At 44.3% G+C, this 23,441-nt stretch overlaps 1 gene segment (V, D, J or C); it reads left to right on the top strand.

The window, feature by feature from the left end:
• Positions 1-499: 499 nt before the first annotated feature.
• The window catches only part of LOC114765183 (Ig kappa chain V-III region MOPC 63-like), a 32,848-nt gene continuing 9,906 nt past the window's right edge, over positions 500-23,441 (top strand). The window contains 2 exon segments of the V gene segment in view: positions 500-582; positions 684-971. Coding sequence covers positions 528-582; positions 684-971 — 343 coding nt within the window.

The following is a 23,441-nucleotide window of genomic DNA, read 5'->3' as shown; positions in this document are numbered from 1 at the left end:
CATCATTTAATTAAAATATGAAAAAATCAATATATATAAAACCAAGTACCATGTCTACTTTAACTTATTTTCAGTACTCAATTCAGTTCCAAAAAGTGAGCAGTGGGCAGCCATGACAGGCGCCTGGGGAGAAGTGTGTGGGGACGGTGCTTTGCAAAGGTCAACTGCATTGGCTGGGAATCGAACTCGGGTCAACTGCTTGGGAAGCAGCTATACTCACCACTACACCACCAAATGTTAATATAAGACAGCAGGACAAGTTTTTCAATCCAGGAAACAAACCAGTCAAACTACAAGAATAACTGAACTATTTAGCCAAGCAGACGACACCTTCAGTTTTTGAGTAGTTTGTAAATGTGAAGAAGCTGAAAGTTTCCTCCCTGACATGATTCTGGTCGTCCAGCAACAGCAGCAGCAGCATGATTTACATAGAGGGGACACTTTGCATTGTCACCACATGCCTCAGTGCTCTCACAGAGTTTATATCTGATTTAGGTGACGCACTTTCATGCTTCACAACAACAGAAATGATCACAATGACGTTCATCATTGTTTTCTGGGTGTTTGCTCTGTGTGTACAAGGTAAATTACATTTAATACAGGAATAAATATGTATAAACTTAGCATTTAATTTTACTAATTTAATACTTTTCTAAAATGTTTTGTTTTATTCTATTTTTCAGAGGTCAGTGGGCAGGTTACTGTAACACAGACTCCCAGAGAAATAACTTTTCAGCCACAAGATACAGTCGTTCTGTCCTGCAGAACCAGCTCTGGGATTAATAGTAACGAGTTTGCCTGGTACCAGCAGAAACCTGGAGAAGCTCCTAAACTCCTCATCTATTATATTAATAGCCAAAACACTGGGACTCCAGAGCGGTTCAGTGGCTGTGGATCTAGTGGTGGATCTGATTTCACTCTGACCATCAGCAGCATTCAGGCTGAAGATGCAGGAGATTATTACTGTCAGAGTTATCATAGCAGCTATGTGTTCACACAGTGATACAGAGTCATACAAAAACCTCCCTCAGTCAGCCTGTACAGTGACTGCACTGCTGCAGCTGCTCCTACTGCAGGTGCTGCTGAGAGAGGAACATCTCATGTTCTGTGCTATGAAATCACTTCACTCAACATTCTTGTGCAGGTCTGTCACACACGGAAATTCAAACTCAAACATTTTAGGTCACGTTGCTAAGCACTGTGCTTTCATGCGGCCAAATCTGATTGTGTATGATTCAAATAGAATTAATGTATGTATTATATATGCAGTGATGGGTTCTGAATATATATAAAGAACTATTTATGTGTCAACAAATTGTTGGGTTCTGAAAGATGAAGATTAAAAATGTGACTGTCTGTGTGTATGTGTGTGTGTGTGTGTGTGTGTGTGTGCTTTAGTGTGTTCAACATGTCTGCAGCTCGTCACTGTGTCTCCTAACTGAACTGGATTTACTGCATCCTGAGTCACAGTAAACTTTCCACTGTAATTTGATGGGGAGATAAAAATCATCTAACAAAATCTTAGATGATTCACATGGTGTAAGAGTAAAGATAATGTTCACCATAAATCCAGCAGATAAGAGAGAAGATGGTGATGATGAATGTCCTTGTTGGTGAAGGTGTAGGATAAGCTGTTAGTCATGAACAATTATAATGAAATAAGTGTAGCGCATGCAAAACTTGAGGTTTTATTTATTAACAATAGAAAATCTGAGAAAGCATATATACATAATTATTCACAGCCTTTGCCATGAGGCTCAAAATTGAGTTGAGGTTCATCCTGTTTCTCCTGATCATCCTTGAGATGTTTCTGCAGTAAAATTGGAGTCACCCTGTGGAAAAAACAGTTGACTGGACATGATTTGGAAAGACCCACAGCTTACAGTTCATGTCAGAGCACAAACCAAGCATGAAGTCAAAGTAATTGTCTGTAGACCTCCAAGACAGGATTGTCTCAAGTCACAAATCTGGGGAAGGTTACAGAAAAAATTCTGCTGCTTTGAAGGTCTAATGAGCACAGTGACCTCCATCATCAAGTTCAAAACCACCAGGACTTTACCTAGAGCTGGATGGCCACCTAAACTGAGCGATCAGAGGAGAAGCACAGGGAGGTAAATAAGAACCTAATGGTCACTCTGTCAGAGAAGCATGAGAAGCAAAAAGAAAATTGAACTCTTTGGTGTGAATGGCAGACGTTATGTTTGGAGGAAACCAGGCACCACTCATTACCAAGCCAATACCATCTCTACAGTGATGCATGGTGGTAATAGTATAATGCTGTGGGAAGCTGCAGTAACTGGGAGACTAGTCAGGATAGAGGGAAAGATGACATCAGCAATGTACATAGACATCCTGGATGAAAACCTGCTCCAGAGCGCTCTTGTACTTGCGACGGTTCATCATAGAGCCAAGATATCCAGTAGCTTCTCAGAAGGGTGAATTTTATATAATATTTATATTTTAAGTGTTCTTGGTTTATCCTCTTTATTTACCAAGGTTTGTGCCAAAGCTGCTGTCCTATTTTTTACCTATTTAGTGTATGGCACAATGGCTAACCACAGAAAAACCAAGCCGTCTAAGTCAGGCTGCAGTAAACATCGGTCTTCTCCTGAGCTAGAAGTTACTCCACAGTCGGACGATAACGAAAGTCTGCTGCTCGGTATGAGACAAACGATGTACAAAATGCGAACCAACATCATTGACAAATTTGACTCCATTATTTCTGAAACTGTCCAAAGGGAGGTAACGGTGGCTCTGGAGGTTTTCAACGGTAAGCTGGCTGCACAACTGAGCTCCAAGCTAATGTTAGCACACTATCAGCACAGGTCGATTACCTGTCCAGGAGATGTGAAGGCCTGGAAAGTCTCTCCAGATGGAATAATGTTCGCTTGGTTGGACTGCCCGAGGGTCTGGAGGGCCCACGACCAACGGAGTTTGTGGCTTAATTCCTGCAGGACCTCCATGGACTGGGTGAGAAACCTGTACTGGATCGTACCCACCGTACTTTACATCCCAGGCCCAAAGCTGGTGAACCTTCAGGTTCACTCATTATTAGCATGTTCCTGTTCCAGGACCGGAACCAGATCCTGCAAAGAGAAATGTCTCCTCTTCTCTACATGGGCAAGAACATTTATATTTTTCCGGACTTTACAGCGGCGGTGGTGAAGACAAAATAGGCATTTGCTAATGTGAAGAAGGAGCTCCACTGCTGCCTGAACATTAAGTTTGAACTTCTCTACCCGGCTACACTGCGTATTACACTGGCCCTGGACTTAATTGAGAAGAAACTGAAAAAGGTGGTGGTTCCAGACTCCCTCTAGCTAATTAGCTAACTTGCCATTGTTGCTGGGAGTTAACGTCGCGAAATTCATGTTCCTGGTGTTGAACTCACTTTTACTCACAAGGTTAGCTTTATGTTCTTTTCTACTTTTAGAAGATCTGATTATTTACTCTAAAAGAGCTATGATGTTATTATTCTTTTTTATTTGTTCTACCTTTAAAAATATTGAAATTTAGATTTTGTGTTTAGATATTATCTATGAAGATATACGGTGCCTCCTTTTAGGTATTGTGAATGTGAATTATAATGGCCGGTGTCTTCAAGTTGTAGGTTTATGTTTCCTTTACTAATCTTGTTTTCCTACTGGCCCTATCTTTTTCATACACTGGAGAGGTTTGGTTTTAAAACAAACTTCATTTCATGGATTAGGATACTTTACTCCTCACCGCAATCATCTTTTAGAGCAAACATTTAGTGGTGGGCGGATCGATACCAAGTTGGTATTGATATCGGATTGATACAAGGATGATGGGATCGATACTCCCTATCTTTTACTTACAGTGCAAATGTTTCATCAGAAATTAAACTTGCTTGTACAAATACCTCCCACATCAATGTGGCACTAAGCAGACTCATGCATCCACTGTGTTGTCATGTGTTTGCCTAAGCACCGCTCCTACCCCCCGCCCCCCGGGATTTGACGTTGTACCGTCACATGACTTAGCGGCGCCACCATGTAAACAAGCAAGCAGGTAGGCCGGCGGCATCGCGCACAAGCAGCAGTACTACAGACTGAGACAGAGACAGAGTAGAAAAGAAGAAAAGGAGCGCCGTGTGGCTATATTTTCAGGCTGAAAATGAAACAACTGCAAGCTGATTAATCCGTCTCGTGTAAAAAGGATGTATGTCACAGGTGGGCTGGACATGGCGATGAAGGAAGACGCATTCGCACGATTTCACAGGACAGGGGTTTAATACAAAATACACGAGACAAGGGAACATGAACACGCACAATGACCCGACGGCAAACAGACACGAACAGGATAGTTTTATACAATATTATAAGTAGACACCAAGTGAACACGATCAGGGAACATTACACAACACGAACATGAAACTCCGGTCCGGACTCAGGATCCGGAGTCACCCCTGCCGGTCCGGATCATGACAGTACTCCCCCCTCAAAGGCACTACCTCCTGGGAGTGCCCCACAAAACGGTCCCCGAAAGGGGGGGAGGAAGTCCATAAGGACGAGTGGCGGCTGTCCTGCACTGGCGTCGTCAGGCCCGGGCCAAAGCATGGCTTGTCCGTGGGGGTCCGGCATCCTGTCCGCCGTCTGCAGCACCCGTCACTCTGGTCAGTCTCCGACACGCCCCGCTGGAAAGTTCGCCGGAGAAAGTCGGGGAGAAATCCCCCTCCCCCTGACAGACCCACACCCCCAACCCAGAGGCAGAGGTCATTGGTAGAGGCCTTTCAGTATGGCAAAGAATATCCAGGTAGATGAATGGTGATGAACAATATCATCTTCGCCCTTTTTTGATATTCATTTTCAAAGTGCAACTGGTCATTTGTTACTTTAGCCAACTCAGAAGTATAAATTATGTAAATAAAGTATAAAAGTATAAATTAATACTTTCATATAATATGACGTGGGAGATGTGGGTCGAGAGGTTGGGTGAGTAAATTAGAATGTCATCTAGGTAGATGAACACAAATTGATCCAACATGTCTCTGAGGACGTCATTAGCAGGGATGTAGCCTAGTGGGTAACACACTCGCCTATGAACCAGAAGACCCGGGTTCGAATCCCGCTTACTACCATTGTGTCCCTGAGCAAGACACTTAACCCTAAATTCTCCAGGGAGACTGTCCCTGTAACTACTGATTGTAATTCACTCTGGATAAGGGCGTCTGATAAATGCCATAAATGTAAAATGTAAATGTAACGAGCGCCTGGAAGGCGGCTCAGAAGTGGGAGGGGGTACCAGTTCTTTTTAGTTATCGCGTTCAGCTTCCGATAATCAATGCATGGCCGCAGTCCCCCGTCTTTCTTACCCACAAAAAAGAACGGGGCAGCAGCTGGAGAGGTGGAAGGACGGATTATGCCGCTAGCCAGGGATGCCGTGATGTACTCGTCCATCGCCTTTCGCTCTGGAAGTGAGAGCGAGTACAGTCGGCCTCGTGGTGGTAAGGCGCCAGGGAGCAGGTCAATCGCCAGATCATAAGGTCTATGGGGGGGCAGCTCTGCTGCCTTGTCCTTGTAAAATACCGCAGCAAGTTCATGGTAACAGTCAGGGACCCCCAGTAAGGATGAGGTGGTGTCATGTGGAGATCGAGGTGTGGTCTCTGGCAGTTTTTGGGTCACATCGTCTCTAAGGGGCATGGTTTCAGCTAATGGGCATGGTTTGCAGTCTTGGACCGGGGTCTTGGTCCTAGGCAGGGAGCATGGCATGGGTTGAGGGGTGTGGCCGAGTCTCACCGTGTGGGTCCAGAGGGGTTCGGGGGCGTGGCCTGTCAGGGTTGGTGGTGGATGCATTGGCGTCCCCACTGTTTGATGGTGCCTGTGGTCCAGTCAATGTGGGGCTCGTGGGTGGTAAGCCATGGGTATCCTAACACAATTGGGTCATGGGGGGTCGTGGTTAAGTAGAATGTCATGGTTTCCACATGATTGGGCTCAAGGCAGATTAGTAGGGGTTCGGTTTGGAAAAGGATTCTGCCTGAGCCCAACGGGCTGCCATCCAGTCCCATAACCGCACGGGGGGGATCACACTGGGAGACGGGGAGCTGGAGTCGGGTGGCCAGATCGACGTCGATCAAGTTCATGGCCGCCGCGGAGTCCACCAGCGCTCGCCCCTGATGGTGGCCGGGTCTGGGTTTATTCCAGCAGACGATGATGGGAAGTGAGCAGCGGGTGGTGGCTCTGGGAATGGCCTTTGTCCTCGCCAGGGGGCTCTGGACCTCAGGGAAGCGTGGGTTTTTTCCAGATGGGTGTGGTTTGATTCGGCGGTTGGGGCAGACGGCGCTGAGGTGGTTAGGTTCTCCTAACAGTAATAACAGCGTTTCTGCTCTTCTCGCCGCTTTCGTTCCTGGGGAGTGAGTGGGGGTCGGGCTCGGCTCATTTACATGGGTTTGTAGGATCCACGGGGGGGGCGGAGCCCTAGGGGCGTCATGCAGGTGCGCGGCGGGGGCACAGTGGAAAGGGGCGTGGCTACGCCGTTCTTGGTCGCGCTCAGCGTGACGTCTGTCTATGGACGTGGCCAGCGTGATTATACTGTCCAGCGTGGTTCCCCAATCGCGATTTACCATGTCGTCTTTCACCGCCTCCCGGAGGCCGTGGTAGAACGCGGCGGGGAGCGCGGTGTCAGTCCACCCACTGTCGCTCGCCAGGGTTCGGAATTCAATCGCGTAATCGCTTACGCTCCGATTTCCCTGACGTAGTGACAGGAGCCGCAAAGACGACGCGCGCCGCCCGGTCTCTCCCTGAAACACGGTCTGGAGGCGGTCCAGGAAGGCGGGGACAGACAGACAGATCGGGTCGCGTCGCTCTACCAGCGGCGTGACCCAGTCCAGCGCGCGTCCGGTCAGCCGGGTAATTATATACGCGACCGCCGTTTTTTCGTCAGGGAGGTGGGCGGCTTGGAGGCGGAGAAGCAGCCGGCACTGCGTGACAAATCCGCGACAACTCTTGGAATCACCGTCATAAAGTGGCAGGGGGGGCCAATCCCGCCAGGGTGGACATATCTGACTCTGGAGTGGAGACTGCAGGACCGGGACAGCTGGGCTGGGACTGCAGCGAGTGGACATGTGCCGACAGGTCAGCGAGAGCGGAGCTGACCTGGAGAAGTGCGCGCTGTTGCTGGAGCTGCATGTCTTGGTGATCCTGGATGGCGATGTGCTGCAGCTGTAGGAACGCGGTCAGCTGACCGAGCGTCTCTTGCATGGTGGACATGCCTGCTGCGTCAGGAGATGGCCCGCTCTTACTGTCACTGCTGGAGTTCAGGGACGCATTTGCAGGCATGCTGGGAGCAAGGGGACAAGTCGTTGCACAGGGAGCAGACATAGGACGCGCTGGGGAGGAGGACCGGAGGCGTTTGGTCGGGGAGAGGGAGGCCGGAGGTAAGTTGGGACGGGAGTGTAATCGTGGACGCGCCGCAGCGCGGCGTGGAGGGAACTAGGGCTTCGTGGGGGGTAGGGGGGGTCTTGTCACAAGGGTCAGGCAAACTCAGTGTCAGTGGCAGACGAAGGTCGTGGTGTCGAGGTAGAATCCGTCAGGAGATCTTCGTAATAAAGGGGGCAGGCAAGGCTCGTGGTCAGGGACAGGCAAAGGTCGTGGATTCTAGTCAGCTGGGCGTGGGAAAACAAGGCTAGCGTCTCTGGGAAATAGATTCAACTCAAAGAGCGGGCAGCGTCTCCTCGGGGTTACCTGACTTTTATACTCTACGCTGCCCGCTCTCGTTTCCGCTTCCGGGTCGCCGTCTCTCTGTCTGGTCTGGTGCTCTCTGGTGGGCTGGAGGTGTATTGGCTGTGACATTAGCCTTTTGTGTTTATTGTGAAAGAATACTTTATCACGCAATTTAAACTACAAGTGGATGTACTACATAGCTAATTATTTTTATTATTCCACTTAGCTGATTCCACAAGAGCAGTGGAGATTACGAGGAGGCTGGCAGAAATGATTGTGAAGGACCTGCAACCTCTTTCCATGGTGGAAGATGACGGCTTTAGGAATTATGTGAGGACACTTGACCCATGGTACAAAATTCCAAATAGAAAGTCTTTAATGGAGGGGAAACTTCCAGCTCTTTATGAAGACTGCTGCTATAAAGTCAGAAAGGCATTGAGTGATGTGGACAATGTTGTGCTTACAACTGACATGTGGACATCAAGAGCCACAGAGGCATATTTAACAGTGTCATGCCACATCATAGATGAAAACTGGTAAATGCTGGCATACGTGCTAGAAACGTGCTTCGTTACCGGACAACACACTGCAGACAATATTTGTTCACTGTTAACCAACATGTTAACCAATGGGGACTAACAAACAAGATTTTAGCTGTGATAACTGATAATGGCGCCAACATAGGTTGGGCACACTACCCATGTTTTGCACACACTTTGAATTTGGTAGTGACAGACTCTTTCAAGGCTCACCCTGACTTGATTGAGATTCAGCAAAAAAGCAGCGCTATTGTTTCTTTCTTTCACCATTGCACTAAATCTACTGAGAAGCTCAAAGAAATTCAGAAGCAGCATAAGTCTCTGAACAAAAAATTATTCAAGCTGTTCAAACAAGGTGGAACTCTGTCTGAGCAGAAGGAGGCAGTTACCACAGCCCTCTGTCTCCTTAGTAAGAGCTCACTTTGCTTAAGTGAGGAAGAATGGTCTGTCATCAGTCTCTCCCTCATTGCACTGAGACCATTTGAGGAAGGAGATATCAGCTGAAAAACATGTTTCAGTATCAAAGGTGATTCCCCTGGTGTCACTCCTTCTCAGAACCTGTGCGGCTTCCGTGCACCAGGGCAGCAAGCCACACCACAGCAGCAGATCCCCCTCGTCTTCAAACTGTCCTGCTCAGTTCTGTCCCAACTGTACCAAAGCAAATATGATTCTCAACTAATAAACTCTGTATCCTGCTATAACCACACAGTCTGTGCATCACAGCAGCTGTAATGGAAATTATTAAACTGTTATAGAATATACACTTTATCTTTTCAACAAAAACAAGCAAATGACAAATTTCATCATTTAATTAAATTATGAAAAAATTCAATATATATAAAACCAAGTACCATGTCTACTTTTGCTTCACCACTACACCACCAAATGTTAATGTAAGACAGCAGCACAAGTTTTTCCATCCAGGAAACAAACCAGTCAAACTACAAGAATAACTGAACTATTTAGCCAAGCAGACGACACCTTCAGTTTTTGAGTATTTTGTAAAACGTGAAGAAGCTGAAAGTTTCCTCCCTGACATGAATCTGGTCGTCCAGCAACAGCAGCAGCATGATTTACATAGAGGGGACACTTTGCATTGTCACCACATGCCTCAGTGCTCTCACAGAGTTTATAGCTGATTTAGGTGACGCACTTTCATGCTTCACAACAACAGAAATGATCACAATGATGTTCATCATTGTTTTCTGGGTGTTTGCTCTGTGTGTACAAGGTAAATTACATTTAATACAGGAATAAATATGTATAAACTGAGCATTTCATTTTAATATTTTAATACTTTTCTAAAATGTTCTGTTTGATTCTATTTTTCAGAGGTCAGTGGGCAGGTTACTGTAACACAGACTCCCAGAGAAATAACTTTTCAGCCACAAGATACAGTCGTTCTGAACTGCAGAACCAGCTCTGGAATTCAAAGTAACCTTCTTGCCTGGTACCAGCAGAAACCTGGAGAAGCTCCTAAACTCCTCATCTATGATATTAATAGCCGATACACTGGGACTCCAGAGCGGTTCAGTGGCAGTGGATCTAGAGGTGGATCTGTTTTCACTCTGACCATCAGCAGCATTCAGGCTGAAGATGCAGGAGATTATTACTGTCAGAGTGTTCACTATATCAGTAGCAGCTATGTGTTCACACAGTGATACAGAGTCGTACAAAAACCTCCCTCAGTCAGACTGTACAGTGACTGCACTGCTGCAGCTGCTCCTACTGCAGGTGCTGCTGAGAGAGGAACATCTCATGTTCTGTGCTATGAATTCACTTCTTGTGCAGGTCTATCTATAAATGTCTGCTCTTTACAGTGTATCATGGCATGATCAAGATCTTCAGAAAAATACTGATTGATGCTCATCCGGCTGGGAAAAGTTTGAACTAGGGTGGTAGTAGCCTAGTGGGTAACACACTCGCCTATGAACCAGAAGACCCGGGTTCGAATCCCACTTACTACCATTGTGTCCCTGAGCAGGACACTTAACCCTAAATTGCTCCAGGGAGACTGTCCCTGTAACTACTGATTGTAAGTCGCTCTGGATAAGGGCGTCTGATAAATGCTGTAAATGTAATGTAAATGAACTCTGTAAGGTACCCGGCAGGACCAAGCCTGACCCAGCAGGGGACATCCTGACACCTCAGAAAAACCACGAGAACCAGGAAACGTAATCGATCCCACAGACTATTATTTACCAAATGGTCACAAGATCAAAGATTGACCCCCACGGACAATTATTACCAAATGGTCACGAGAACGGGTGGATGAGATCTCTCCCACAGACTCTTCATCCTGAGGATGGCGGGAAAGCCCCTCTCACCTCTGGGGGAAGCAGAAGGGTTCCTTGGGTGCTTAATTTGAGTACAATTTATATATGGATGTATCATGACAATACATGCATGTTTAGATTTATTCTCATTGGCTCAATGGGGCAGTGGTGGCCTAGCGGTTAAGGAAGCGGCCCCGTAATCAGAAGGTTGCAGGTTCGAATCCCGATCCGCCAAGGTGCCACTGAGGTGCCACTGAGCAAAGCACCATCCCCCCACACTGCTCCCCGGGCGCCTGTCATGGCTGCCCACTGCTCACTCAGGGTGATGGGTTAAATGCAGAGGACAAATTTCACTGTGTGCACCGTGTGCTGTGCTGCTGTGTATCACATGTGACAATCACTTCACTTTTTTTTTTTTTTCAATGTCCCCTGTGTATAGTGACCCCCCCAAAGTGATTCAGATCGAGGATACAAAAGGGAAGGTAACATGCCGTTCGAGGAGTCACTGCATTCAGTTTCTCCCACACATGCTGCGGTTATTAAGAACTCGGCACCTCTGTTTTACATGTCTTTTGTCTGACGGCAACGTGTGAAGTATCAGCCGTCAGGACCGCCCACCTTCTTTGTCTTCCCCAAATGGGAGATATCGGGGGCGTGACTTCAGAAACAACAGGTTCTGATTGGTCAGTGACAACTTCCTGTAGGCCAGGCGTATAAAAGTCTGCTCATGTGGAAAAAGGACCTCTGAGCTTTCTTGCTCAGTGGGTTTTCCATCGGAAGCCGGAAGGCTTCTGAGCCTTTCTCTCCCCTCTCTTTCTCTTCTCCCTCTTTACTCTTTCTTCTCATTTTTATTTTCTCTGTAACCTTGGTACCTTTTTACATTCAATATTCACATGTAACTACAATAATTATTTACCGGTGTTAATAAATTAGAAACTGTTCATTTTTAACCTCTACTTTGCCATGCCTCTTTCTGCCAGGTAACATCAAATTGGAGTGGTTGAATACAGTGCTTTGTGTGGAGGGAGAAATAATTTTTTCTACACACTCTATTCTCTTCTCCCACACCACATGGTCTTTTTTACATCTGTAAGAGCTGTGAAGATTATGTATCATAATAAATGTAAATATTGATATCTTTAATCTCCAGTCTTGTTATAGAATATTCTGTCAACTAACGTTGTTGGTTATAGGGGGAACTTTCTGATCATATGGCAACACGCCAGATTTATGTATGTTTAAAGAACTTCTTGATCCTATAGCATGTAAGCAGGTAATTTGTATGAACCATAGAGAGTTCCTTTCTTCCTACCCCTGGTGTGATCAGCCTGTCAGTTGGTGCAAATCTGCATGGTAGAAAGTTATTTTATTAATTATACTTGATTTACTAACTGGCCACTTTTTTGCTGATCAAGATTTGTTAAGTCAATGCAAATTTGCAGAGTCTTTAGTTCTCCCTAGCTTTATACATTATTCAATCCCTATTGTCCTCTTCATTCCAACTACCCATCTAAAGTGAATAGTCTTGGTAGCTATATTGGAGTCAGATAATACAGATCTAAGACTATTTATCCGGTTGATAAATAAATTAGTTTTGTAGATTCGTTATTTTATTTTGCGTCAAAAAACGTCATACACACTAAACCCTTCAACCCATCGTATCAGGTTCCGTTATTGGGCTGATAGGCGGGTTTTACAACTCCACCAGTCCACAGATAGACAGGTTGTGTATAAATGGAGGAAAGTCAAGACCCTTGTTAATCTCCTAAGGAGTAGGGGTCTTGAAAATAATCATATAATCGTATAATCAATGCACCGCAATGCAGATGTGCATTGATATTGCATTGATGCAGTGCAAAACATAATCGAACATTTAATAATGATATCGCTTGGTGATTTTCTGTGGGCGGAATAAAAAATCTTCTTTAAAATTAGTGAAGGTAGTGACTGTGGTGGCCTTATCTACAGAGTACAGCGCCGCTCCGTGTCGGCCGTGATATATTTTTATGCAACCAATAGAATCCAAGCGGGCAAGTCTTCTTTCTACCACTTTGAAACACACTCGAAGCGGGAATGGAGAAAAAGCTGATCTTTCTCTGAGTGTCCAGAGATCTACAACGTGACATTATCGTCTTACCAGGAGTTTAGAAAAATGCACTATTTTCACGCTGAGCCCCGTGGCACCCGCAGCGCATTCGGCCTGAAAAATGACACTCTCTTTCGGAATGATTGCCTGTAACTTGTTTCAAAAGAAAACGTCTAATTTCTATGCTGTGACTGAGACGATAAAACACTGAAAAACTGACATTTACTTATTTCACTTTTGATTTGTATTGAAGTACAACAATGCAACGGCACAGTGGTGGCCAAGCAGTTAAGGAAGCGGCCCTGTAATCGGAAGATTGCCGGTTTGAATCCCAATCCACCAAGAGGCCACTGAGGTGTGTAGCGTCTGCGTAGGATCACAGATGGTTGATCTTCAAAGAACCTTTTAACCTTTGACATTTACATACCAATTACAACCCTGGACCCTCAGCCTGATTGTCCCGTCTTCCCCCACTGTCACAAAGTGATGCTAAACAGACGGGGTCTGCAAACTGCTCATCGGGGCTCCAAGCTTCAAAGCATTCCAAAGACCTCCTGCCTGGCCCCACCTTTGCAATACACAATCACGCACACACTTAAACATATTGTCTGTATCTTGTGCTAGGAATATGTGATTATAAGTGGATCCCGTATATGCACGCGTTGTGTGTACGTTCCCTTGTATGAATTATACTAGTTACAACTTTCTATTTTACATTAGGTAAACTCTAATTACCTATAATTAAGTGTATAAGTGTATTTCCACTTCCCTACTTCCTAAAGGTCCCTTTCTTGGTGTCAGAAGGAACTTCTCTTTACTACTGGAACAGTGATGCATACCATGTGATCACAAAATACATCATACAATTTCTATTAGGTAGAAATTGTAACTGCAACGAACTACAGTTTCTCTCTGGGCCAGCCATAAAAATTCCAGTCAGTCGTAAACCCAGACAAAGGGAACTTCTCCCGCCAAAATTTCACGCTTGTGATTGGCTATTCAGGCCACATGATGGGCGTGCCAGAAAGCATTCAAAAAAGAGCGTCACACAGGCACGAATCGCTCAGAACTTCCCTTCTCCCTCCCGAGACACCTCTTTTCAACACTTTGACCTTTTTGGCAAGTTTACCTTCAAGGAGAACCTCCAACGCCAGACCTAAGGATCAAGGATCGTGACCCTACAGCATCAGGACTCTTTGCATGAAATAAGGACCAATGCAAGTAACTATGCACGTCTAAACCCCTTTTTAAGGTGAACATAAGAATTCTCTGACGATTCTCATTAGGCTGTGGTTAATTGATGTGTAATACTGCCATTCTCTTTTCATCACTTTCTTTTACCCTGTATGTATATGTTTGTCTAATTGTTGTATGTTACCTATAGCCGTGTTTATTAAATTCTTTAAATTCACAATCGTTTGTTTCTGTGTGCTGCTCACATCTGGAGTCACTGAACGTTTGACCCTTTAAGCTACATGCTAAATTACTGCTAGCACGCAGAGTGGGAAAGCTACCTTTCCTGGCAAGAGGGGGGATAATCGTTCCCAGAATTGATAAATAATTATATTATCTGCTCCGTGGACGGACAGATCAAGTAATTGTAACATTAATTCTGCTACAGTTTATCCCAAAATCTAATCTAAATGTTTATTATTAATTATAACTAGTTATAATTAATTCTAGATATTTCCTCTCTGTCACTGCAGTAAAATTAGTTATTTCGTTTTGAAAAGTTACTAGTGGTTACAGGCCACCATCTTGGACGAGATCAATAAAAACATTTTTCTGCTAATTGAAGCAAATCAAAGCGTCCACACATGCGTACGACTCTTGTATTGGAAAACATTAAATCTTGCATTGAAAAATCATGTGATCATTTCAAAAATTTATGGCAAAAATCGATATTGAGGCACTGATAATCGTAATCGAATCGTGAGACCAGTGAAGCGTGATCCTGACAAAGCGTGTAATAGTAAGCAAGGTCACAAAGGACCCCGGGGTAACTTCTAATCAACTGAAGGCCTCTCTCACACTGGCTAATGTCAATTTTCATTAGTCCAACATCAGGAGAACATTGAACATCAATGGTTTGCATGGCAGGGATGGAAGGAGAAAAAGAACATTGTTGCTTGTCTGCAGTTTGCTAAAGATCACATGGACAAAATGTTTTGTGGATGGATGAGACCAACTTAGAACCTTTTGTTTTAATTGCAAAGCATTATGTTGGGACAAAGTACCTTGTTGCACCTTCATCAGGACTGAACATTTATTAACTTGGTTAGGTTACTATTGCAGTTACATGGAATTATTGTATGTAAAATGGTATCAAGGTTACAGAAAAATCCAAAGGAAATTAGAAAGAGAGAGCAGGGGTTCAAGCTGCAGAGAGGGAGCCTGGACCTTTGAGAATAAGGGTGGAATAGAGCAGCAGAGCCCAGAAGCCTAAGGAGAAAGAGCCCACATGAAGGTAGAAAAAGAGAGCGCCAGCAGCTGTGAAGAAAACCTCTTTTATATTCTGCATTTCAGTTGCAAAAAGATTGGCACAGACCATCAGATTGCCGTTTGATCGTTCTGATTTGTCCAAAGGGAACTCCTGATTCAGGAACACAGTGGTAATATACCCCCCACAAGACTTTCCCGTCATGGCACCTCAGGCCATCTGTTGGCCTTTTGCCACCCTGGTGATTCTTCTTGTTTGCGAGCACAAGGCCTCAGCTTGGAGATAAACAGGGGGTCATCATTAAAGCAATAATTTCCCATCTTACAAGGAAGAGACGAGACATAAATGCTGGTCATGTGACGATAACTATATCAAAATATATAATGTAATACTGTTGATGAATAAAAACAGATTAATATGGTTCACAAGATGGTTCCTCTTGTTTAATCGTGTTATTATATTGTGGTTTCATGGCTCCCAGCTACTGCTCTTATGTTAACTCATACAGTAATAATCTCCTATAACTTCAGCCTGGACCACACTGATGGTCCGACTTGTATGTATATTAAGAGTGAATGTAAATCTTAAGAGAAGTGCGCCTTGAAGGGGACGTCCTGTCATGGTTTTTCCAACACATGTTTGTCTATGTGTTTCCAACATACTGTTTTATGTGCTTATGTCCCCCATCTTGTAAAAGTCCTGCCTGCACCAATGTTCTGTTCCTGACAGAAAGCTTGAGAGCAGAATGGTTTAAGAGTGCTTCCAAAGCAATTTTATATAGAGACACAGCAAAAGCTCTGCTTCTCCAACAGAGAGGCCTTAGAACCATCTTGTGCCACAAAGATCAAAATTCTGTGTCAGTAGGGGATGTGAGCAAATTAACTGAATCACTTCTTCAACGGTTTGATTCATCCAGAATGCAGTCTTCAACATCAGCTGCAGACACCCCCACCCCCACTGCTGTTCCACCTCATTCAGCTTAGCCACTTAAATCCTCCACCCTGCTCAGTGCACCTCATCCCCAACCACAGCATCCAGTGCACATCCAACACACATCCAGACTGTCTCTCTTAACCACCCAGGTAAGGAAGATACTGAGGAGGATTATAGGCATAAAACAGAAGGTCCAAATGGCATCAGCTCAGGGGTCATCAGGTCTCACTGATGACCCTGATGAAGATTCTAGAGCTGCTGGTCCTGGCACAGCTTCAGTCCCTGGTGAGCAGGGATGTGCAGAGACCCTTGAAGGGGCAGGTGCTCAAAATTAAAAAAGGGGCACAAACAAGATTTTATAAGACCATATAACAATATAACTTACAGTATACCAAGCTGAATAAACAATCCATATTCATATCTAATGTGTAATTGCTCTATGCTTTATCAGTGTCATCAGGTGTGGACAATACAAAACTAAAGTAGCCTGTTTTACCTGATGCTGTTGATGGATTGTTGCTCTTGATACTGCTGTGGACAGTGCTGCAGAGCAGACCTGGGTTGATCTAAGACTCTAGACATTAGAAAGACAATAGTGAGATATTAGCTGATTAAACAAGTGTTATGAGATAACAGAATGTGTCCTGTTGTGTCCTGTTGGCATCGTCTAAACATCACAGAGTAGCCTCAACCTTACCAGCAACTGAGGGGATTGGATTGTTGAGCTCTCCTTCATTATCTATCTTTCCTTCCTTCCTTCCTTCTCTCAAACATCAAAGGTAACAACACAACAGTAGAAATTACCAAACGTGGATAAGAACTGAAGAACATTTTATTAATAATAAAACAAAAACAGTGGTGTGTTCAGGAAAGGGCAGGAAGAAGCAAGATGCTAATCATGTCCTGTCCCAAATCATAATGGTAACTTTCTGTTGGCCATATCGCGAAAAATGTCAGTGACTTCACTGTGGTCGACTGGAATATCCTTCTCAACTGCCAATAAAAGAAGCTCTGACAACCTCTCCTCTGAGCAAAGGGAGCGAAGTTTGGTTTTAACTAGCTTTAGCTTTGAGAAAGAACGTTCCACAGTTGCTGTGGACAGCGGAAGTGTGCCATATGTCTTCAGCAGCTCTGTCATGTTGGGGAAGATCAAATGTGCATTGTTTTCTTTCACCACGGAAAGAATGGATGTCACATTGATTGGTGGGGGGCATTAGTATGAAGCATGAAAGACCTTAAGTTCTGTCTGTAGTTTGTCTTCCTCCTCAATGCTATATAACTGTCATGTCCATGCGGGAATGACGCGGCGGGTGCACAGAGAGCTGGACGAAGAGTGACGAGAAGACGAGGAATGAAGGACGCTTTCACCTGACATCACGAAACCCGGGTTTAATTGTGAATCACAGGACAGGGGAGACATCCGAGACATTGACAGTGGTGAACACGGAACATAACGTTAAGGACCTGACAGCGGACAGAAACGAACAGGGCAGCTTTATACATTCAACACAGGTGAAAACGATTAGGGAACATTACACAGGACAACAATGATCCCGGACCGGAGTAACCCCTTTTCGGACCGGATCGTGACAAGAACTGGCAGAGTTTCTTCACAGCTTGGAGGGTCTCTGTTGAGAGTCTTGCTGTCTTCCAGTTCTCTGGAACCGTCAGGCAATGGAAGGCATTCAAGATTTCCCATGTGGAATTATCTCCTCCTTTAAAGCGCCTCAGAAGCTCCTGTGTCATTGTGTCCACAAAAACGTAGTACACCTTAATGCGGTAGTACTCTTGAGGAGTTGAAAAAGCATGGTCAGCAGTAGCTGTTGTGGCAACAAACTTAAACTTTGCTGGCACTTTCCTCCTTCTAGCTTGTCCAGGCACCTCAGATGGGGGGTCCAGGCCCACTGATGCAGCCTTCTCTGTAGCCTGTTCATACATTTTCTCAAACTCTTCCTCTGTTCTGCTCAGGGCCAGCCTCTGCAAAACTCCATCAATTATGCAGCTAGGTCAATGTCTTTCTGCTGCAATGCATCTGATGCAGTAGCAGTCATTTGGAAGATTGGACAAGTGATTTCCAGACACAGGAGGAATTCAAAATTGATGCTTCTGGATCAATTTTAAAGGATCTTTGCATCACCTGCTGAAGAGTCTGGGGGATCTTGCTGTGTTATTTCCTCAGGAAATTGCATGACAGCTGGGAGGACTTTCCTTATTGTCCTGAGGGCACTTTCTCTGCAGGCCCACCTAGTGTCTGACAGCTTCTGCAGCTCCAGTGGGCACTGATCAGGGAGAGAGACAAGAGAGGAGAGGAGAGAGGAGAGAGACAAGAGGTCTTTTTCCAGGTCCCTGCTGCTCTTATATGGCATCAAGGTGTAATTTAATTACACTGTCATACTTGCTGAACAACTCAACTAACTCCTCGATTTTGGCTTGACAAGGTCTCATCATCTCCCCTGAAAGGCATACCCTGTCTGGCTAGGTAAAGAGTGATGGATATCAAACGAGACAAAATTTCCCTGTTTCTCTCTCTCTCTTTGTCTTTTGCACTTCAAAAGCTGCCTCCAATGATTTTTTCTTAAATGAATTCCACCTCACCATACCACACATGTGAGACTCTGAAACAGTGAGCTCTTTAACCTTTTGTAAAGCCTTTCTCCACTGATCAAACCCTTCAGTTTTCAAGGCTTTGTGGCTTGTGTATTTTTCATCATTTAAGAAAAGACGGCAGCTGAAACAAAACATTAGAGAATACTCTAGCCATTCTCATACCACTTCATTCTTTGGGTATGATGACAGTACTGGTTGGCATTGTCCAATATTATCACACATTTGAATAAAGGCTTCATTATACTTAATGTGGAGTTGCAGGACATGGGAAGGATCAGTTGGGTGTGCAAGTCCAAGTAGATGTGAGAATGTCCTCTCTATGGTTTCACTCTCCTCTTCTCTGGGCTCTGACTCTGATTCTTTCACTCCAACCTCTGTCTCCTGGCTTGTCCTTTCCTCTACATCATCTCTAGGCGCTGCCTGTGACTCATTCTCTGCCTCTCTTTTTCCTTCCATCTCCTCCTCCTCTCTTTTTCCTTCCATCTCCTCCTCTGATCTATCACTTTCCACCTGCTGTCCATCTGAGAACAAGGCAAATTTTTCTATAGCATTAATCTACTATTTCATTATCCACACTAAACAACTCTTGCACCTAGTCCATAATAACGTAATGATCGATAAATGATATAAAACAAAAACATAGCTGCTGTTTTTATTATGTTTATTTATGTATTTTATACTTAAAAATATCTGCAATGCAACAACTGGTACATGTGGTATTCTTACCTGTTCTCTTTTTAATCCAGCTGGTAAGAGATCCATTGCATTTAGCAGCCTCATATAGCTCCTTTTGTCGCTGTTTCCACCTTCTCTCCTTACGAGGCATGTCTGGACAATGTTAAATCATGATTAATAAAAATGTCATACACAACAAAAACACACTTGCACAGATAGTGACATTTCATACTGTTTCCAGAATACTGTATATACTATGGCCACAAGCTAACTGCATTATGTGAGTATGCATATTTGATAGTTTTAGTGAAATATAGGCCCCCCCAGAAAGGCTGGAAAAAACCTGTACCTTACTTAAAATGGTCACCAGAACCACACTTCAGAACTTAAAATGACAGGTAATGTCTTAACAACATGCATAATAGCCTGATACTCATGTGTAGTATAGTGGTATAGCAACCTTTTTAAAAATGTGGGGACTGGGCACTTACAGCTGACATGCACACATGTGTTTGCACACACACACACAGTATGCATTAATTGACTTCGTTCACAAACTATAACTAAAAAACACTGTATTAAACCTATATTTATTGAATATAGGTCTCTGAACCAGATGTCTCCTGCAGCTTCCTGTCCTAAACCCAAAGTCTGTAAACCAACAAGCTTTGAATGATTTGAATTATTTACGGTTCAGTTTACACAAAAATGTTTAATACCACAAATTACTATATTTTTAATTGCAAATGATTTTCAGTAATTTCACCTAAAGGATGTCTGCCTTTTTCTTTTCAGCATCAGTGGAAAAAAGGCAATTAAAAGCTTGGCAGTGACATGATGAATCTGACTTAAAAAACAAACATCTGCTAACACGTCGTTCAGAAATACTATAGTACACTGGACTGGAGACTGGAGTGAATATATTCTTTCATTTTGATCTGAACGTTCAGCAGGTGAAAGTTACGTGATGAACTTGAATGCAACAAGAGCTGTCTGAACTGAAGCAGGCTGTGCGTGTGTGTCTCACAGGACGAGACTAGAGAAGAGAGAGGCTTGTGTAGCTGTTCGCTAGTAAAGCAACGACAATTAGCGAGTAGAACGTACGGTGAAAGCACCAAATAAGCAACTTCAGTGTCAGTAGTACTGGAGTTGTGTCATCTAACTTAGCCTGAGCTAAATACACAAGATATGGGGATGAGGAATTTTAGTGATTCAAGAAGATGGGATAAACAGGGAAGGGGAGGGGGACACACACTGAATGGAGAAAGAATAGCCATTTTTGAATAAACTGGGGTTAAACTATCTCACTGAAAAAACCTGGGTGTTAAAATACCCACATGTCCCAGTCCCACAGACCCATGCCTGCCGGCGGTTTTACTCTGCTGCGCCGTTAATTATTCACATTCAGCTGCTCAGCTCCACATTGCGTATTATTTACTAGCTCATTTCCGGAAACTCGTGCCCGGAATGTGACTGAAGGCGTCCTGATGACACAGACACAGACAAAGTTAAATTCACCAGTTAGGCTGTCCTAGTTAGGGTACCGGGCCTCTGTAGCACCAATATACCATTATAACCACATATTTCAGTATCGGTCGTACAGTCCAACCGTCTGCCGCTGCTTCTGTTTGTTTTTCTCCGAGACACGGAATCAAGCACCCAGACTACTGGCAGACCCCAGTGATCAGACCAGCAAATAAATCCTGGTTCCTGACAACTGGTTTACAAGGACAAAACATGAAACAAACCAGAGGGTCACCACAGCCACCACCACCATTACAACTACAGCTTCAGGGATCTTCAAATGGACCAGTAACATGATTATGGATACGTAATCTAGACCATGACACTGACTACATCCTGGACTTCTCCAACCCTACAACCGTAGGACTTATCATTATATCATATCAAACCCTGCACTGACACCATTTGCAGGCTCACTCTACCCTGGAAGGGGGTCCCTCTCTGTATCACTCCTTCCCAAGGTTTCTTCTTCTCTTTTTTTTCTCTCTCCTAGAGTTTTTTTTGTGGAGTTTTTCCTTGTGTGCAGAAGGGTCAAGTGTGGGGGGTGTCAACTGTAGGGCCTGTCAAAGCCCATTGAGACATACTGTATGTGATTTTGGGCTATATAAGAAATAAATGTTGTTGTTGTTGATGATTTTATTGAACTAGAATTGTTTTTAATAGTTAAATGTTATTGTTGCGGGGCACAGGCAGGCCTACACATACACTGTTAATAATACATTTATTAAAAATTATTTTAAAAAACGCAGATAAAAAGGGCACTTGGGGCATCAAAGACAAAAGGGGCAGGTGCTCAAGCACTCTCCGCCCCCCAAACCCCCCCTCTGCACATGCCTGGCAGTGGTGGAGGAAGTACTGAAGCTTAGTACACAACAGTAACCAAACACCAGTGGTAACAAAGTAACTAGCACAATCAAGTATATTATTAGACCTATTTACTGTGTTAAACTATGTATATAAACCTTATAATTACGAGAGATTGCATTTAAGTGAATACAAAACCAAATTGGAGGGGGTCCTGAAATATGTGAGAAACCCAGGAAATACAGGACTGTTGGTCTATTGTGATCACATCTCTAGTCAGAGATGACTACTGATCGTGAAACAGGCGGAAAGCACCACTTCCAGCCAAGCTGGACCAGTGTTGTGCATGAACGCATTCAATGAACGGCGTTCATTGAACACGTTCCTATTTTTCATGAACGCTGAACTGAACGAATCAGTTTACAATTGATGAATGTGAACGTGAGTGACGTTCACTCTGGCGAGACTGAACACCGCTCACGTTTTAAAGTTTGCTGGTTACAGGCTAGCATGGCTGGTGCTTCGAGTCCGGACGCCTCTGCAGAAGCAGTTTGTTTACATTTTAGTATAGTATCTATCTATCTATATAGTATCTTATCATGTCATAACATACCCAAAAGCATAGCATACCATAGCATAGCTTACCTCTATATGTTCATCAAGCCGGTCTACCAGCTCGTGCTGCGAACTGACGCGCGCTCTGCCATCATTGGAGCTAATAAAGCCGGATTGGTAGAAAATGGCAAACAACGCCAGAACGCGATAGGCGAACTATTTTTTCATGCAAGATTTTGAGGAAATTTTGTTCATAAAATGTAACGAGTAACGGCATAAATTGTAGAAATGTAGTGGAGAAGAAAGTACAGATAAATGCAGCAAAATGTAGTGGAGTAAAATAAAAAGTATGCATTATTATTTTTACTTAAGTAAAGTACAGATATGTAAAAATGTACTTAAGTACAGTAACGAAGTACAAATACTTTGTTACATTCCACCACTGGTGCCTGGTGGGCAGCCATGACAGGCGCCCGGGGAGCAGTGTGTGGGGACGGTACCTTGCTCAAGGGGCCTCAATGGCAAATGGGATTTGAACCTGCAACCTTCCAATTATGAGAACACTTCCATAGGGACATTGGTGGCCTAGCGGTTAAGAAAGCAGCCCAGTAATCAGAAGGTTGCCGATTTGAATCCCGATCCGCCAAGGTGCCACTGAGGTGCCACTGTCCCCACACACTGCACCCCGGGCGCCTGTCATGGCTGCTCACTGCTCACCAAAGGCAATGGGTTAAAAGCAGAGGACACATTGTAAAAAAGTGGGTAGAGAGAACAGAGTGTAAAAAACTCTCTCTCTACACACAAAAGCACTGTATTCAAACCACTCCAACTGGATGTTACCTGGCAGAAAGAGGCATGGCACAATAGAGGTTAAAAAATGAACAGTTTCTAATTTATTAACACCGGTAAATTATTATTGCAGTTACATGTGAATATTGTATGTAAAAAGGTTACAGAGAAAACAAAAATGAGAAGAAAGAGTAAAGGGAGAGAGAGAGAGAGAGAGCGAGAGAGAGAGAGAGAGAGAAAATGAGATGATAGAGCAGACTCGAAAACCGGTTTCGATGGAAAGCCAGATGGGGAAAAAAAAAGTCCCATTTCCCACATGTGAACAGACCTTTATACCCCTGGCCTACAGGAAGTTGTCACAGACCAATCAGAACCTGTTGTTTCTGACGTCACACCCCTGGTGCCTCCCGTTTGGGGAAGACAAAGAGAGTGGGTGGTCCCGATGGCCGACACCTCACACGTTTGGCTCGGGGGATGTTGCAGTGCAGTTTGACAAAGGGATGCGGAGGTGTTGAATCTCTATGCACAACA

This window comes from Denticeps clupeoides, chromosome 15 (assembly GCF_900700375.1).
Source record: "Denticeps clupeoides chromosome 15, fDenClu1.1, whole genome shotgun sequence".
NCBI lineage: Eukaryota > Metazoa > Chordata > Actinopteri > Clupeiformes > Denticipitidae > Denticeps > Denticeps clupeoides.
Note: the sequence above shows the minus strand (reverse complement) of the source record. Positions and strands in the feature narration are given on the sequence as shown.